Raw genomic sequence first — 17,050 nt, 5'->3', positions numbered from 1 at the left:
ACTCTAAGAGAATTTATTGACAAATCCTAGGTAAGGAATAATGCTAGCTTAAGTGGTTAAGAGTACTTGGTTATGTTGAGAGGACTTGGGTTCAAGTCTAGTGTGTGCCATTAGTGTGATTTTAATTGTGTTTTATATTACCAAAATATTATGAATGTGGAAACATGGATTAACCTTGTATGAATGTGTGAATTGACAGGAATAATATGATGGTTTGTTGGTGTGCATGTGTTTGATGAATTAGAAGGTTGTGGGTTCAAATCTTGGCTAGAGTAAGTAGGCTTTTTATATTTTTATATTTTTGCTAAGTGATGGAAAAATCTAGAAACTGTAGAAATTCCCTGAGAAACTAGAGAGGTAGCAGTTGGGGTGCAGTAATCAAAAGTAATGGTCATAAAACCTTGAATTTAAATTAATTTTGTTTTTATTATTTGTATTATTTATTTTGGGCTGAATTTGGGGGAGAGAGAGAAGAGTGAGTGGGGAAACAAAGAGTCATAACTGAATTTGGGGGAGAGAGAGAAGAGTGAGTGGGGAAACAAAGAGTCATAATGTGTGTCAAGTGAGGGTTGAGAATTGCAATCCAGGGAATTGGAGTGGAGGCAAGGAGGGTAGCTTTGGGAATAAGGAAGAATTCATTGGAAATTGTTTGAAGCTAGGAAACCAGGTAAAGGGAGTTGTATTTTCGTGCTTATCTTTGTTGGTTTGTCTTTTCTTTGGTGTGTATTTTTGTGTTCCTTGTGTTTGGTGGTTTGTTGAACCTATGACCAAGTTGGATGGCAAAATTGTGATGTGGACACATGATTTCTATGGCATGAACCTTGTTTCTGAACTTTTATTTTATTTCCTTTATGTGAGTATTAGGATGAATTGGTTTGATGTGTGATTCAAATGTTGTGATGGGAGGATTATAAAAGAATATTACTTTTCGTTTCTATGTTAGATGGTAAAAATAAAGATTTGATTTTTGTCGTGAGTGTTGCCTTGATTGAAAATATACCATGCACGGTTTTTTTTTTTTTTACAGTGGTTACTATTATACATATGACATGGCATCTTTGTTCTTTTGTTTATTTTTATTTTCTGTGGTGGTAACAAAAGTGTGTTGGATGCAAGAGGTTTAGAGTTGAGTTTTTCATTGGCAATGATGGCTTTCTTTTTGGTGAACAATTATAATAATAGTGTTATATATATATATAATATAAACTAGTCTTCGTGTGTGGGTTGTCATACAAGTATGAAAAGCAGTTTTTTTTATAGATAAAGTTTGGATGCAGTGGGGTTATGATGATCGGTGATTATAAAAAGTAAAAGAGGCTTCCTTTTTGATTTTGTACTTACATATTTAGTATGAATTATAGGAAGTTTGCAATTGATATCATGATAATATATTATGTATAGAAATATGTCTACATTGAAGAAATTAAAGTAAGGAGTATTGATATAATAAAATATTAGTATATTAAATTAGTTACGTGTTGGGTATTATTATATTGTATCATATATAGATTATTACCTAGCTTTATATGGATATTATTTATATCTTGATTGATGATATTCTGTTTTGATTTTTAGGTAATATTTATGATACAAAGTTTTGACGTTTGAAGATTGTCAATTTTATTTTTATAGGAATGGGTTGGATATAAAAGTTACTTAGGTTGAAAATTGGCAGAGTCTCTTTTATTTTATTTTATTTTAACTGAAATGTTTAACATTTTTAGGTAATTGTTTGGTTTGGTTTGTGTTTTTTTTTTTTTTCTTTTTCTTGTTAATGATGGGTCTTTTTTTAGGAATTGTGAATTTGAGATAAAGGGAAAGGGTTCTATGATTAGAGTGAGAGGCTTGGTGTCGTGTTAAATTCTTTATTATGGTTTGTCATTTAATAAATTTCTATTTATATTTTATAAGTTTGGAAATTTTAGGGAAAACTTGAAGTAGCGGAAATATTTTCTTTGCTTATATATAAGATAATTGTATGTTACACTTCCGAGTTTGAATAGATATAGGGAATTAACTTTTAGTATTATTATATTTATAGAATTTTTTTTAACATCGTGAATCGTTTGATATATATATATATATATATATATATATATATATATATCTTATAAATATATTTCCGATATTAAAACACTTAACATATTTTAATGTGGCTTAGTTTCGTAACCTATCCATTTATATATTTACTCGACGGTAGAATAATCATAAATTTTGAATTCTAGAACTTGTGGCGCCCGACGGCATGTTAAGACTGTTAGGCAGTGAAGAGTACAATTTCGCCTACCGACGCTTAGGCAACGCCAGGTAATAGTACAGGGGCAAGGGTCCATTGCAGATGGATTTGCATGGGTGGGTTTGATGACTTAGTCAGGGATATGTTAGATTAGTTACGAGCGGGGAGGTTCGTAACGAAGATTTGAGATGCATGATTGATGCGGGCGGGGAGGTCCGTATCTGTTGTACTCTTGTGTGGGGATACGAGCGAGAAGGTTCGTATGTTCCGTGCTCACACTTGAGGCTACTATGAGCATGGAGGTTCATAGTAGGTGTTCACACATGTTGGACTACGAGTGGGCAGGTTCGTAGAGTTGGACTACGGGCGGGGAGGTCCGTAGAGTTGGACCACGAGCGGATAGGTTTGTGGGAGCATGATAATCCCTAAGGACCAAGGTTGTGAACGAATCTTTCTCATATAGGTTATGAGATTGTGGTGTAATGTTATAAAGATAGATTGGGTGAGGGTTAATGTTTATTATTTTATTGATTGTATTATTTTTCTTTCTCAACTCACATTTTCTGTTTGTGTTTGGCGATGATCGTGTGACTTGTCACGTGGGAGCAGATGTGAATCCAGGTGAGAACTTCGATGCATAGTGACAGAGCGGGGCAAACGATGGGGGATTTTTCTCTACATTTTATTTTCATGCATTTTGTAATAAATTTTATGATGGTTTTCTCTATTATGAACGTGCAATAAAGATAGATTAACGTGATTGAACTGTAGCAAGATAAGTTTTAAATATTTACGCACTTGGGAACTTTATATAATATTTTAATTCCAAAAGAAATTTTATGATATATGCTTTATCTAGTAATATCCATCTAGGGTGTTACATTATCCAAAATGATCAAATTTATTTTTTATATAAATGTTATATTGAAAAATTTATTTTTATCAAAATTCACATTTATTTTAAATATTTCTTTCATTATTTTTATACCAAACCTAACTATATTGTTGGAGGGAAATTATTATATATGTTTGATTTTTGGTACATGTAAAAAATAGGGTTAAAGTTAGTTTAAAATTAGAGGAAAAGTTCTTCGTTGTTTTAAATATTAGAAGGAAAATTCTTCATTATTTTTTAAATGATTCAGTACAACATTTATATAGAAACTAAATTTGGTCAATTTGGGAAGGAGCAAAATTGGGACTGATTTGAACAAAATTAACGAAACTGGGACTAAATTGAACAAAATTAACGAAAATTGGAACCAAATTGAATATAAGTCATGCGATAGTGTCACTTGTCATAATGTTGACTTGACACATAGACAACACTTTTAAAATTATTTTTTTAAAAAATAAATAATAATAAAAAATAAATAAAAAAATCATGGAGTGACATGTGGCAGTTACTGTTCACCTCTCGTTAACGATTTAAACAGCGTTTGTAAAAAGGATCAAATTGACCACAAATTACAAAAAGTAGAACCATTGTGAACACTTCGAAGAAATGATGACCAAACGAAACAAAACTCACAAAAATTGGGACCAAAAGGATATTTAAGCCTATTTTTTACTTTTATCATGAATAAGAATCAGTTTAGTGTTTATAAAAAAAATAAAAAACATTTATTAAGTTAAATTTATTATAGAATTAATTTTTAATTAAAAATTTATTATATAAAATATTTAATAGTGCCTTTTACCTTAAACATAATATTATTATCAATTTAGAAAAAAGAATAAAAACAACGAAAACTGGGACTAAATTGAACAAAATTAACGAAAATTGGGACCAAATTGAATATAAGTCATGTGATAGTGTCACTTGTCACAATGTTGACTTGACACATGGACAACATTTTTAAAATTAATTTTTTTTTTAAAAAAATAATAATAAAAAATAAATAAATAAATCACGGAGTGACATGTGACAGTTACTGTTTACCTCCCGTTAACGATTTAAACAGCGTTTGCAAAAAGGATCAAATTGACCACAAATTACAAAAAGTAGAACCATTTTGAACACTTCGAAGAAATGATGACCAAACCAAACAAAACTCACAAAAATTAGAACCAAAAGAATATTTAAGCCTATTTTTTACTTTTATCATGAATAAGAATCAGTTTAGTGTTTATAAAAAAAATAAAAAACATTTATTAAGTTAAATTTATTATAGAATTAATTTTTAATTAAAAATTTATTATATAAAATATTTAATAGTGCCTTTTACCTTAAACATAATATTATTATCAATTTAGAAAAAAGAATAAAAACAAATCTATAAAATTTTAATTACTTTCCTAAAAATATTAGTGTTTAATTTTTTAAGTTAAATAATAAAATAAAAATCAATAATCAGGTCGAAAAAAAAAATAGTTAAGATTTTATATTTTTTTATTATTTAAATTTTGAACATTAGGATGCTACAGAATTAATAAATGTATATGTTATTTTAATTCATGATAAAAGTTTAAATAATTTTTTTTAATACTTAATAAAATAAAAGTAAGTTTATTAAATTTCTCTTAAAATTATACAATTTATGAAAATTTAAAATTTAATGATATAATTTGTTTTAATAATAATTTTAACTAAATATGTTTAAAATAAAATAAAAAAACTTAAAATTTAGTTATCTGCTGTCTATAATATTATTTACATACATACTTTAAATTAATTTTCCGCAGAAGAATGTTTTACACACACTATCCTTCCTCTCTTTAAATTCATCACATGCCTCCACTTCTCACACTTACTGAAAAGTTAGAACCCAAACTTTCTCACTTTTTAACCTAGCCGCTTGAGACTATCAGGTATCTCTTCAGTCTTCATCTATAATTTCAATATCTCCTTTCTTTTTCTTTCTAAATTAATTTCTTTCTGTGATTTTCTTTTTTTTAAAGATTCGATCTAATGGAAGCCTCTGAAAAACTGGCTTTGATATGCTTCCTTCTGGTCTCTACTGTGATTTCCTTGATTAAAATCGACAGGTACCGATCTTATTTTAATATTTGTTATATAACAAAATATTTAAATGTCTTTTTTTTTTATTTTTAAGTTTTTGTACTTGAAAATCATGTTTTCCTTGAAAAGGAAAAGTTCACTTATATATTATTCTAAATTTGTTGCGACTTCTGAAATATCCGTACAGCTTTACCTTGTCGTCGTTTAGGGTTAACTTTTATTTGATTTCTCATATGGTTCTCCTACGTAAATGCGATTACTTATTTTGATTTTGGATGTAGCTAATTTGTTTGGTGTTATGTGAGTCGCTGTTCTACCACATTAATTGAATGAGTTTAGAAATCTTGATTTCAATTTGATTTAGGTTTTGGATCCAAGGTCCATAGCGTAGGATAGTGCATTGGTGAAATAGCTAGCAAACGTAAACGACAGTCATCAATAAGTAGAAAAGCTTAAGAAGGAAGTCAATAAATCGAAAGCATAAGGAAGTTGAGGGAAACCATTTGTGAGTAATGTAAAATCCTTAGTTGAGAAGGATGTAGGTGAAATTTGTGGTTTTTTCATTAAATAGTTAGATTTGACCATATTTTCTATATTATTGGTTATTTTAAATTCAATTATTGGTTTCGTGCTCTCCTCACACTCACTCACACTGCTGCCACACTCTCGTCAGGCAGTGCTATGCACACACCACGAACCAGTCCCTTTCACGAACCCTCCGATCTCACTTTTTGTAGTACTCACTCTTACATTTCTTTAATAATCCATAAAATCTTATTGTTTACATGACACATGCTGTATATCTTATTATTTTGGATTAAATTTTATTTATTCTCTGTCTTTCTTTCATGATCAATTTAATATTTATTTACATTCAGTTTATTACAATTATTTTTTCAAATTTTATTGACCCTGTTTTTTGTTTGTTGATCACTGGAATTTTAGGAGTTCGGTCATGTTGATCGTATGTCGGTCATGTTGATCGTATGTCGGTCATGTTGATCGTATGTCGGTCATGTTGATCGTATGTCGGTCATGTTGATCGTATGTCGGTCATGTTGATCGTATGTCGGTCATGTTGATCGTATGTCGGTCATGTTGATCGTATGTTTGTTGCTTTGTTTCCTAAAGAATTAGGACCGGTTTGGCAGTTGGAAGATATTTTTGGCAGTTAGAAGATATTAAAGGAAATCGCCATCGGTTAACTTTTAATATGGATGTCAATAATCCATTGCTGACTGATGGTTGGTCTAGCCTAAGAGTTTTTTATAAATTGCAGCATATCCATCAAATCTTATTCAGATTTGTTGGAAACTCAACATTCCAGATTACTGTATTCTCCGACATGACTGCAATATCAACTGCGACCAAATTTCTCACAAACATACATCGATTGCGAACAAAACATCTTTTTAGGGTGAAATTGACAAAATCTCAAAGCCAAGCTAGCCATCTGGTGAACAATGTGCTTTTATATTGTTTTTTATATGCTATTCTGTTCATATACGTTTTTATTTATTTAACTGTTTATTTTTTTTTTTCAGGACCTACCAACTGACTTTGCAGCTTATGTTCGGAAATGTAGTTTCAAGAGGTTGGAATTGCAGGGATCGACCAACACATGCATTGTGTGTAAGCTTTTGGTGCGTAATTCACCTAAGAAGTCAACTAAGATTGGGAAGGGATGGAAGGACTTGTGCATATTCAATCGGTTGAAAGAAGGAGATGTTATTGTGTTTGCAGCTCACAACCAAATGAGAAAGAAGAAGATAAAAGTCTATGTCAAAAAAGAATTTAGCTTTTAATTTTTTACTTTTTTTTTATTTACTTTAGATGGTATTTATGGTTTTGTTTTCACTTTCAAGCAAGTTTTGAATGGTAATTTTGTTGCTTCTAATAAGTAGAAGTTATATCTAAAAGTATGTTAATTTTGGTCAACTTTAATATTTTACTTACTTTGATTTTACTTATTTTCATGTTTCAAATTATGTATTATAATTATGTATTACTTTTATATATATTTCTTAAAAAATCATCATTAGAACAAAGATTTATTTTAATATTAATTTTATACAAAGAATACAAAGTATATTCAATTATTTAAAAATTTAATTCTTTATCAAAAAATTTAACACAAGATTGAAGTTGTAAATATTACTAACATTATAATTCTGTTATCTTTGTATTGTAATACTATCACATAATATTATTTGTTTTATAAAAACAATGCAATAAAATAAATTTTATTGTTACTCTCAAACACACGTGTATTCATTTTTTTATCAAAGGACAATTAAAATTACATTGAACTGTTATTCTTTTTCTTTGACCTCATTTTTTAAAAATTATTTTCATTAGTTTCATGGTAAACTAAATGTAGAAACAAATTTCTACTTTCATGGTTGACTATTATCAAGCATAGTACTTATGTGTTGGTCCAAAAAGGTATTATAGCACATATGCAAAGTCTCAACATAATCATATCAGTGTCTGCAAATCATGAATTTGGACATTGCATATCAAAAGGTACATTGTTCCAGATATTGATCAAAAGGTACAGTTTCCATATTAGTGACTTGGTTGTTCTTTTTTAATAAAAAGATTGTACTTACATTATCTACCTTAGGAATATTCAGCGTGAAAAACTGACTATGTCCCTTTATATTCAACACATCATCCAACAAAATGTTTATTTTATTGAACTTCTCTTCAATGTGTAAACAAACAAAACAATAAGTGTATGTATAAACTTTTGGAAACATAACAGCAAGTGTATGCATAACATCAAGTGTATGCATAAGCAAACATAAACAAATGGCTGCAAATCTATCAACAAATGCAAGAAGAAAAAGGAAGAGCATTGTGTCAACAAAGATTTCAAATATGATGATGAACTCCTCAAGTAAAATAAATTTTTTTTCTCATTTCATTTGTTCTTAAAACTTCTTGCCAATAAATACATTTACTTATCTCCAATAGAATAACATAAACATTCAGATGTACATTTACCAACACAGTTTTTTATTTTGTTTTCTTCACTGTAGATACCAATCAGGACAAATCCATTCACACTGAAGCATTTTGTTCTGGAAATACTACACCTTTTTCTCATTATACAGATTTTGGTAATGATTTTTTCATTCAATACAAACTGTTGTAATCATTGTCCATTCAGTGACACTGTAGAATTTTTTCATTGTTACTGAATACATCTCTTACAGATAAGTTGTGTTCTTAATATTTTTTTAGGTATTCATAAAAAAAAAATGCAACAGATGCAATTAATTTATTACTTGGATTGCATACTTAGATTGCTTTTACTGCTAAAGTTTAACAGTTTGGATTACATTGTTTAACAATTTTATTTCAAGTGAACTTTATCTATTATGCTCTCTTCTTATTTTTGAACCATTTTCGCAGTATGGAATGAAAATATTACCCCAAATTCAACTATCAACAACTCCTTTACTGTCAGTGAAGATAGAAAACTGCATGATCAAGCAATTCAATCTTCAAATAGAAAGCCATTGTTGGAGTTGACATGTCGTGGTAAGTTTGTTCACTGAATTTAAATTTCATTGAAATTCCCAACAATGAAATGGAAATGCACAATGTCTCATTCATCTTTATATTAAATGTAATCTTTGTATTTTAAAGTGGATACATTTTTATTTAATTTTGCAGACATTGACCAACTTAATTATAAGAATGCACGAACAAGAAGGAAAGTTATTAGGAATCAGAAGATTGCAGAAAAAAGTATTATCATGCCTGATAAATCTAATATTATTTTATCTTTATTTCAATTCCTTTAATAGTTTTTGTATTACTAATATTTACTAGCATTTCATGTAAAGAAATTCATGGTTCTACCTCCATTGGATATGGAATTGTTGGTAATTCAATTAAAATCACCAATGGTCCAATTTTGCACAAAACCAACATTAACAACAAAGGTAACAATCCAAGTTGTATTCCAAGTTTTTGGTAATTCAATCCAAGTTACAAACTAATATATCATCATTTTATATTTCATGTCTATACTTGCAGATATGGTTCAAAGTGATTGTCATAATACACAACCACTGTTGGATAAAATTACTAACAAGTTAGATCAAGAATTTGTTAGTAGCAACTTCATTTATGCTTCTGTGGATTCTTCTTCTTTTTCTGAAGTTGTTAATCTTTTTGATGTTGAAGAGAACCAAAGTCGTGGTAATTTGTACTATTAACAAAATTAATTTGAATACTTTAATTACTTCTATTGTTACAAATTCATGTTGCTAATGTTTAAATCAATATTTAGACATATGTAGCTACAATCTTATACCAGTGTAAGATCAAGTCAATCATCTCAATATTTATAAGCTGTAAAATTGGGGCAACCTTCTTTTCAGGATGTTATTACACCTATTTCAAAGATATTGGATTTTGACAATAATTCTGATGAAGATGAGAATCATGGTAATCAATAATGGTTGATTATAAAAAATAAATTAATATTTTTTTTTTATTTTCCTTTATTATTAATTGTTTTTTTATTTTATTTCAGATTATCTTATTGGGCATTTCTCCTCTGATTTGTATTTAAGAGCTGAAGTTCAAGGTTTAACACTACTTTTTAGCCAATTTATATTATTATACTGTACATATAAATATAAATATCTTTTAATTAATAACATATTGTTTTTTATGTACTTAGCACATGTTGATGTAGGGGACTGTTCCATTGAGTGTCCCTATTATCAAGCTCAATTGTGGTACGAAGAAAGATCTGATAAATGCAAAAGATTAAAACAAGTTGATTTTTCTCTTTTTTGTCAAAAGGGAAAAGTCCAACTTCCATTGTTGAAGAAACCTCCTCAATTGCTTCAAAAGTTGTTGAAAGGTGAAGACACTACAAGCCAACATTTCTTACAGTACATAAGAAGCTACAACAACATGTTCTCATTTACATCAATTGGTGCGAAGATTCATTCCTCAATCAATGATGGATGTGGTCCTCCTCAGTTTATTCTTAGTGGTCAAAATTACCATCGCATTGGAAGTTTATTGCCTGATAAAGGATCAAGTCCAAAATTTGCACAACTATATATTTATGACACAGAAAATGAAACAACAAACATAGTTAGTCACTTTGGGTATGCCTACATACTTTATTTTTTTTACGAATCATTCTATATATTATTTATCCTTTTGTAATTTTACAGGTCTGATATACAACAATCCATATTTGATAAATCATTGATAGAAGAGTTGAAAAGCATGATTGACAAACACAATGTTCTTGCTCAATCATTCAGAAGAGCAAGAGATTTTATACATGATGATGATCGATCAGATTTTGGATTGAGGTTATTTAGACATCGCTTTAAGGATCCTAGAGTATACAATACCCTAATAGCAGATGAAGTCGCAGCATTGATAGTTGGTGATTTGAGCACTTTAGATGTAGGAAGAGACATAATTGTCAATAAAGTTTGTGGTCAGTTGACGAGACTACATGAAACTCATACATGTTTCATTCCTCTGCAATATCTTTTGATTTTTCCATATGGAGAGGATGGTTATCAAGAGGATATTCCAATTAGAGATTGTCAAAGATATGGTCAAAGTAGAAAGAGAATTCAGATTTCTTTACGAGAATTCATTGCTTTCAGAATACAAGATAGAAAGGTTGAATTTGGTAACGTTGTACACTCACGTAGATTGTTTCAACAATTTTTAGTGGATGCCTACACGATGATTGAAGCTCAAAGGTTTTCTTTTATAAGAAATAATCAAAAACTCATTCGTTCCGATATTCTGAATGAGTTACAAGAAGTTGTTAACAAAGGTGAAACTGATCCTTCTTCCATTGGAAAGCGTATAGTTTTGCCAGCTTCATTTACAAGTGGCATGAGATACATGTTCAATAATTGCCAAGATGCTATGGCCATTTGTAAGAGGTATGGCTATCCAGATTTGTTTATAACAATCACATGTAATGTCAATTGGCCTGAAATTCTTGATTTTGTAAAATCAAGAGGTTTAACTGGTTCAAATAGGCCAGACATTGTTTGTAGAGTTTTTAAAATGAAATTAGACCAAATGATGACAGATTTCAAGAAGAATAATTTCTTTGACAAAGTCAATGCAGGTACACAAACTACATTTCCATAATTCTAATTTTTTACCGCCAATTGTTTTGTATAATAATTATCTTCAAATTACACATATGTATACAGTTGAATTTCAGAAGAGAGGTCTGTCACATGCTCATATATTATTATGGTTGAGTGACTCAAACAAGTTAGAAAATGCAAAGCACATAGATGAAGTAATCTCTGCTGAACTTCCTCATCCAGATCTGTATCCAAAACTTTCAAAGGCTGTTAAAACATATATGATACATGGTCTGTGCAGAGCTGCTAGATTCAACTCACCATGCATGAAAGAAGGTCGGTGTTCTAAATTTTTTCCTAAAAAATTTAGACATAAAACTACAATTGATGAGGATGGATATCCTGTATATAGGCGTAGAGATGATGGTTTATTTGTGTTGAAAAATGGACATAAATTAGGTAATGGAAATGTTGTGCCTTATAGTCCTATTCTCTTAATGCGATATCAAGCTCATGTTAATACAGAATATTGCAACAAATCAAACTCAATCAAGTATTTGTTCAAATATGTCAACAAAGGTCCTGATAGAGCCACAATGAAAATTACAGACAAAGAGAATGATTCTATAGAAGTGCGTATTGTTGATGAGATTAAAAGATATAATGATTGTAGATATTTATCTCCATGTGAAGCAGTTTGGAGAATTTATGGATTTTATATCCATCATAGGTGGCCTACTGTTCAGCGTTTAACTTTTCACTTACAAGATCAGCAAATAGTTTTGTTTAAAGATGATGATAGAATTGATGATGTATTGGAGAGGAATGACAACATCAATACCATGTTTCTAGCTTGGTTTTAAGCTAACAAAAGATACGAGGAAGGAAGGAACTTGACCTATGCTGAATTTCCAACAAAGTTTGTTTGAATGTCTCAACAAAGACAATGGAAACAAAGAAAGCATGGTTATAGTATTGGAAGACTGACATATGTTCCTCCAGGATCGGGTGAATGCTATTACATGAGAATCTTACTGACAAAACAAAAAGGTTGTATTAATCATGATAGTATAAAGACAATTAATGGTAAAACATTCTCTACATACCAAGAGGCTTGCCAAGAATTGGGATTATTGGCAGATGACATAGAATTCATTGATGCTATTAAAGAGGCTAGCCATCTTGCATCTGGAAATCAACTTAGAAGGTTATTTGTTTCTTTGTTAATCATGAATACAATTTCAAAGCCAAAAGTTGTTTGGGATGCAACTTGGAATATATTGGCAGATGGTATCGTATATCAAAAAATGAAACACTTGAACATACCAGGTACTAAATATAAATAATTTCCATTCTTTATTCCATATTTTTTTATTCATGACATGTTATTTTTTTTGTAGGTTTTCAAATGGAAGAACATGATTTACACAATCTGTGTCTCCTAGAAGTGGAAGAACTTCTAAATTCGAATTCGCGATCTTTAACAGATTATAGTTCCTTTCCTCAACCTGATCTTTCTCATTCATTCAAATTTAATAACAGGTTCATTATTGATGAACTGAATTATGATAAAGAAGAAATGGAGAAGCTACATCACTCTCTATTGCAGTCAATCACTAATGAGAAACTACATGTTTATAACCAAATTATGATAGTAGTGAATTCAGATGTAGGAATTTTCTTTTTATTATATGGTTATGGTGGGACTGGAAAAACATATTTGTGGAAACTTTTGTTAGCTGCTGTTAGAGCAAAGGGAATGATTGCGCTTAATGTAGCTTCAAGCGGCATTGCATCTTTATTGCTTCCTCTAACATCCCTAAGGAATATTACTAATTTTTAATATATGAAATAGGAAATAAAAGTAAATGCCTCATTTAATATGATACCATTTCCCAAAAAAATACGGGAAATTTAAAACAAAACTGTACCGAAACATAATTCAAATGTTCACCATCATTCTATAAAAAATTTACCAAAGTTCAGAATAATTAAAGTTACATCAAAATCTAAAAATAAAAATGCTTTCAAAAGCCCAAGTAGCCCATGCTCTCCGTCTCTAGGCATCTCCTGGCTCACCTGTCAAATCATCTGCTCCAGGATAACAAGTTATCCGATCATCACCATACACACACAGATAGGGTGAGCTATGCACAATATATAAACAGATACATGAAATAAATATGACACCCATCCCAAAATAACATGACTAAATATTTCATTGTTTTCAAATTACCCAACCATGATCTCATAGTCCTTCATGAGTCATATACATGAACTAGGTCTTGGGACTTCACTGTGCTCCCACGAAACTAACCCATTTGTGGTCCAACCCTATGAGCCTATCCTGCTCACAGTCCTGCCTTGCAGACTCCTCGTCTGTAGTAAAACATCCAAGCCTTCTTAACTTAGACCCTGGCACGCACGCAATCACCATACTATGGACTCCTCGCCCAATAGCAGTCGACGGGAACATAACAGTTCCTTGCCCATCGTGCGCCTGACGCATGTAATCACCATACTAAGGACTCCTCGCCCATTAGTAGCCGACGGGAACTTAACGAGTTCCATGCCCATCATGTGTTCAACCATCAAGCACATCCAGACCCCTATTAGACTTAGTCCTTCAAGCCTAAACACCATAAACACAAGCACATAATCCCTATCCTATAGGAAATAACAAGCAAACAGTCCAAACAGTGCACAAACAAATAGCTCCCCGCCATTCTCGCTTAAGCCATGTCTGTTCGCCCAAGCTAGAACCTTGGTCTCGCTTAAGCTAGCCTACCTCGCCAGAGCAAGCGTGTAACAGTGGATATACCTCTTCATCTCGATTAGGCGAGCTCTTCTCGCCTGAGCGAGACCCTAAGTCGCTCAATACACACAAAACTTCTCGCCTGGACGAGGATTCGATCAAACAAACATCAATTCTCATCGCAACCTCACTTAGGCGAGCCATTCTCGCCTAAGCGAGCATGCTTGTCGCTTAGAACCCCAAAACCTCTCACCTGGGTGAGAAGTCATGCTTAAAACATCCAGGTTTCCTCGCGACCTCGCTTAGGCAAGCTATTCTCGCCTAAGCGAGACTAGGTGTCGCTCAATACTGAACCAGGTCGCCTGAGCGAGCAGCGCGAACCAAACCAGAAACGAGGTTCTGCAACTCTCGCTTAGACGAGATAGACTCGCTTGGGCGAGACTTGCAGAGCTCCTTCTCTGTCACACACGCAATTTACCCAAAACAATGCCAAACCAAACCCAAAAATATACCACAATAGCATTCAATTAGTAAAAACGCAATGTAATGGCAAGCAGAACTCAAAATCATGCTTTCTAAACATATGGACAACCAAAATTCGAGTATACAATCATCAAATAACCTGCCATATCAAAACCCTCATCCCAAAACCTATAATGCATAACATAATTGTGCACCCAACCTCAAACCACTCAAACTCTCAATCACTACACATAAGGCACGACTTTCCCAATCAAACAGGAATCAATTGAGACGCCAATAACTCAAAATCATAACACTTAACAGTTTATTTGCATACACAAAGTACAATTCCCCTAACCTGAAATTTTTCATTAAAATTGCGGAAGGATAAAGTTCATTGATTCACCAATTGCCTTTGCGTCAGCTCCTTGCACAGCCTAATTTCGTTCTCCTCTCCACACCCTAATTTCGTTCTCCTCTCCACACCCGTTCACAACTCTGCCAAAACCCTTGCCTCTACCTAGAATTTGGCTTTTATAGGTGTCTTTATGATGGGTTTTAAAACTAAAAACGAAATTGGGCTTAACTATGGTTTTAATCCCTATTCAATGTTAATTACATAAGGGTTTTTCAGCCTCTCTTGGTTGCCCCTTTCTGTTGGGTTATCCTTTGCCCTTTTAACTCCACTCCAAGCTAGAATTAGCAAAAATAAAGCCTACTTTATGTCCACCAAGGTTTGAACCCGTGACCCTCCACTCATCAAGCCAAAGCACCACCACTATGCTAAATCATATTTAGTGATACACTCCAATCAATGTAATCTTACATTACCAATTCCATACTCATACATAATATTAAAATTAATAATAGAACAACAATACATAATTGGCATACATAGGACTCGAACCCAAGTCCTCTCACACAAACCAAGTACTCTCAACCACTTGAACTAGTACTTTTCCACGTCACATCCAACAATATTTAATGCCATAAAGGCTCTTCCTACTCGCATTTATTAATTAATTAATTAATTTTTACAGGTCTTACACTTCCTGTAGGTAAAACTGTTGATTCTACTTTTTGCATACCACTAGCAATCAATGATGAATCAACGTGCAACATCAATCAAGGAAGTCTTCGTGTTAAACTATTGATGGAAACAAAACTTACCATATGAGATGAAGCTCCTATGATGAATAAGTTATATTTCCAAGCTTTTAATAAAACATTGGGAGACATTATGAGAGCTACAAATGAAGATAATGCTAACAAACCATTTGGTGGAAAGGTTATTGTCTTGGGCGGTGATTTTAGACAAATCTTGCCAGTAGTAAGAAAGGGATCAAGATATGATATTGTGAACTCATCAATTAATTACTCTGATTTGTGGCAATATTGCACAGTTCTTAGGCTATCACAAAACATGAGGTTAAAATGTGCTGTTTCAAATGAAAGTGCAATACATATAAAAGAATTTGCTGATTGGATTCTTAAAATTGGAGAAGGAAATATGAATTTCAATGAAAGTGGTGAAGCCAACATTTCAATACCAACAAATCTTCTAATTCCAGAAAGTGAAACACCTTTACTTTCTTTAGTGAAATTTGTTTATGGTGGTCTAATTGAAAATATCATGAATCCTAGCTTCTTTGATGACAGTGCTATACTTTGCCCTACAATTGATAGTGTTGAACAAGTAAATGACTTCATTTTATCTTTGATTCCTGGTGAAGAACAAATTTATTTAAGTTTAGACACTCCTTTCCAATCTGATAATGATCAAGAAATTCAAGGTGGGTGGTTTACTCAAGAGTTTCTAAATGATATCAAATGTTCAGGAATTCCAAATCATAGGATTAAATTGAAAGTTGGCGTACCAATTATGCTTTTAAGAAACATTGATCAAGCAAATGGTCTTTGCAATGGTACAAGGTTGCAAGTTAATGATTTGGGAAAGAATATTATCTCTGCTAATGTCATAACAGGGAAAAATGTTGGTGACAAAATTTTCATTCAAAGAATGAACTTGACACCTTCTGAGTCCAGCATCCCGTTTAAATTTCAAAGGAGGCAATTTCCAATATCCTTATGCTTTGCAATGACAATAAACAAAAGTCAAGGCCAAACTCTTTCTAAAGTTGGACTTTATCTTCCTCGCTCAATTTTTACTCATGGACAGTTGTACGTGGCATTTTCTAGAGTCACAACAAAGAAAGGACTCAAAATTTTAATTCTGGATGAAGATGGAAAAGTAAGCAATACAACTACCAATGTGGTTTACAAAGAAATATTTGAAAATCTTTGATAAGAGGTATAAACTTACTTAACAAAATTATTATAATTTGTCAATTATTGTATCTTTAACTGTAATTCCTTTGTTTTGTTGCAGATTATAATATGCCATAGTGTATAGTATACACTTTCAAGATTTTTTTCATAGCTGCAGCCATATTGAAAAGTACATGGTCATTGATACATGTTTGAATTGCATTTATTGCATTGTCCAGTCATGGATTGATATTTTGAACACC

General features: G+C 31.6%; 3 protein-coding genes and 2 long non-coding RNA genes across 6 annotated transcripts; all 5 read left to right on the top strand.

Annotated features, from left to right (window-relative positions):
* The first annotated feature begins 4,929 nt into the window (after positions 1-4,929).
* On the top strand, positions 4,930-7,136 carry LOC114166251 (uncharacterized). Of its 2 annotated transcripts, none has more exons than XR_014985246.1 (4): positions 4,930-5,047; positions 5,138-5,224; positions 6,478-6,654; positions 6,743-7,136. It is a non-coding gene; the product is annotated as an uncharacterized LOC114166251 (long non-coding RNA). The 2 variants fall into 2 exon arrangements; XR_003599883.2 differs by having other exon boundaries at positions 6,144-6,654.
* A 341-nt stretch (positions 7,137-7,477) lies between these two features.
* On the top strand, positions 7,478-9,402 carry LOC114165705 (uncharacterized). Its single transcript, XR_003599759.2, has 3 exons — positions 7,478-8,323; positions 8,619-8,747; positions 8,883-9,402. It is a non-coding gene; the product is annotated as an uncharacterized LOC114165705 (long non-coding RNA).
* Positions 9,403-10,139: 737 nt separating this feature from the next.
* Positions 10,140-12,165, top strand: LOC114165170 (uncharacterized). The gene is made up of 3 exons (XM_028049831.2): positions 10,140-10,339; positions 10,409-11,337; positions 11,426-12,165. The coding sequence occupies exons 1-3, from the start codon at positions 10,140-10,142 to the stop codon at positions 12,163-12,165; spliced, it is 1,869 nt and encodes a 622-aa protein (XP_027905632.2).
* A 159-nt stretch (positions 12,166-12,324) lies between these two features.
* LOC146882079 (uncharacterized) lies at positions 12,325-13,145 on the top strand. The gene is made up of 2 exons (XM_085667263.1): positions 12,325-12,592; positions 12,703-13,145. The coding sequence occupies exons 1-2, from the start codon at positions 12,325-12,327 to the stop codon at positions 13,143-13,145; spliced, it is 711 nt and encodes a 236-aa protein (XP_085523389.1).
* A 2,614-nt stretch (positions 13,146-15,759) lies between these two features.
* Positions 15,760-16,824, top strand: LOC146882078 (uncharacterized). Its single transcript, XM_085667262.1, has one exon. The coding sequence runs from the start codon at positions 15,760-15,762 to the stop codon at positions 16,822-16,824; it is 1,065 nt and encodes a 354-aa protein (XP_085523388.1).
* Positions 16,825-17,050: the final 226 nt, after the last annotated feature.

This window comes from Vigna unguiculata, chromosome 10 (assembly GCF_037176805.1).
Source record: "Vigna unguiculata cultivar grain cowpea cultivar isolate G323 ecotype 2 chromosome 10, ASM3717680v1, whole genome shotgun sequence".
NCBI lineage: Eukaryota > Viridiplantae > Streptophyta > Magnoliopsida > Fabales > Fabaceae > Vigna > Vigna unguiculata.
Note: the sequence above shows the minus strand (reverse complement) of the source record. Positions and strands in the feature narration are given on the sequence as shown.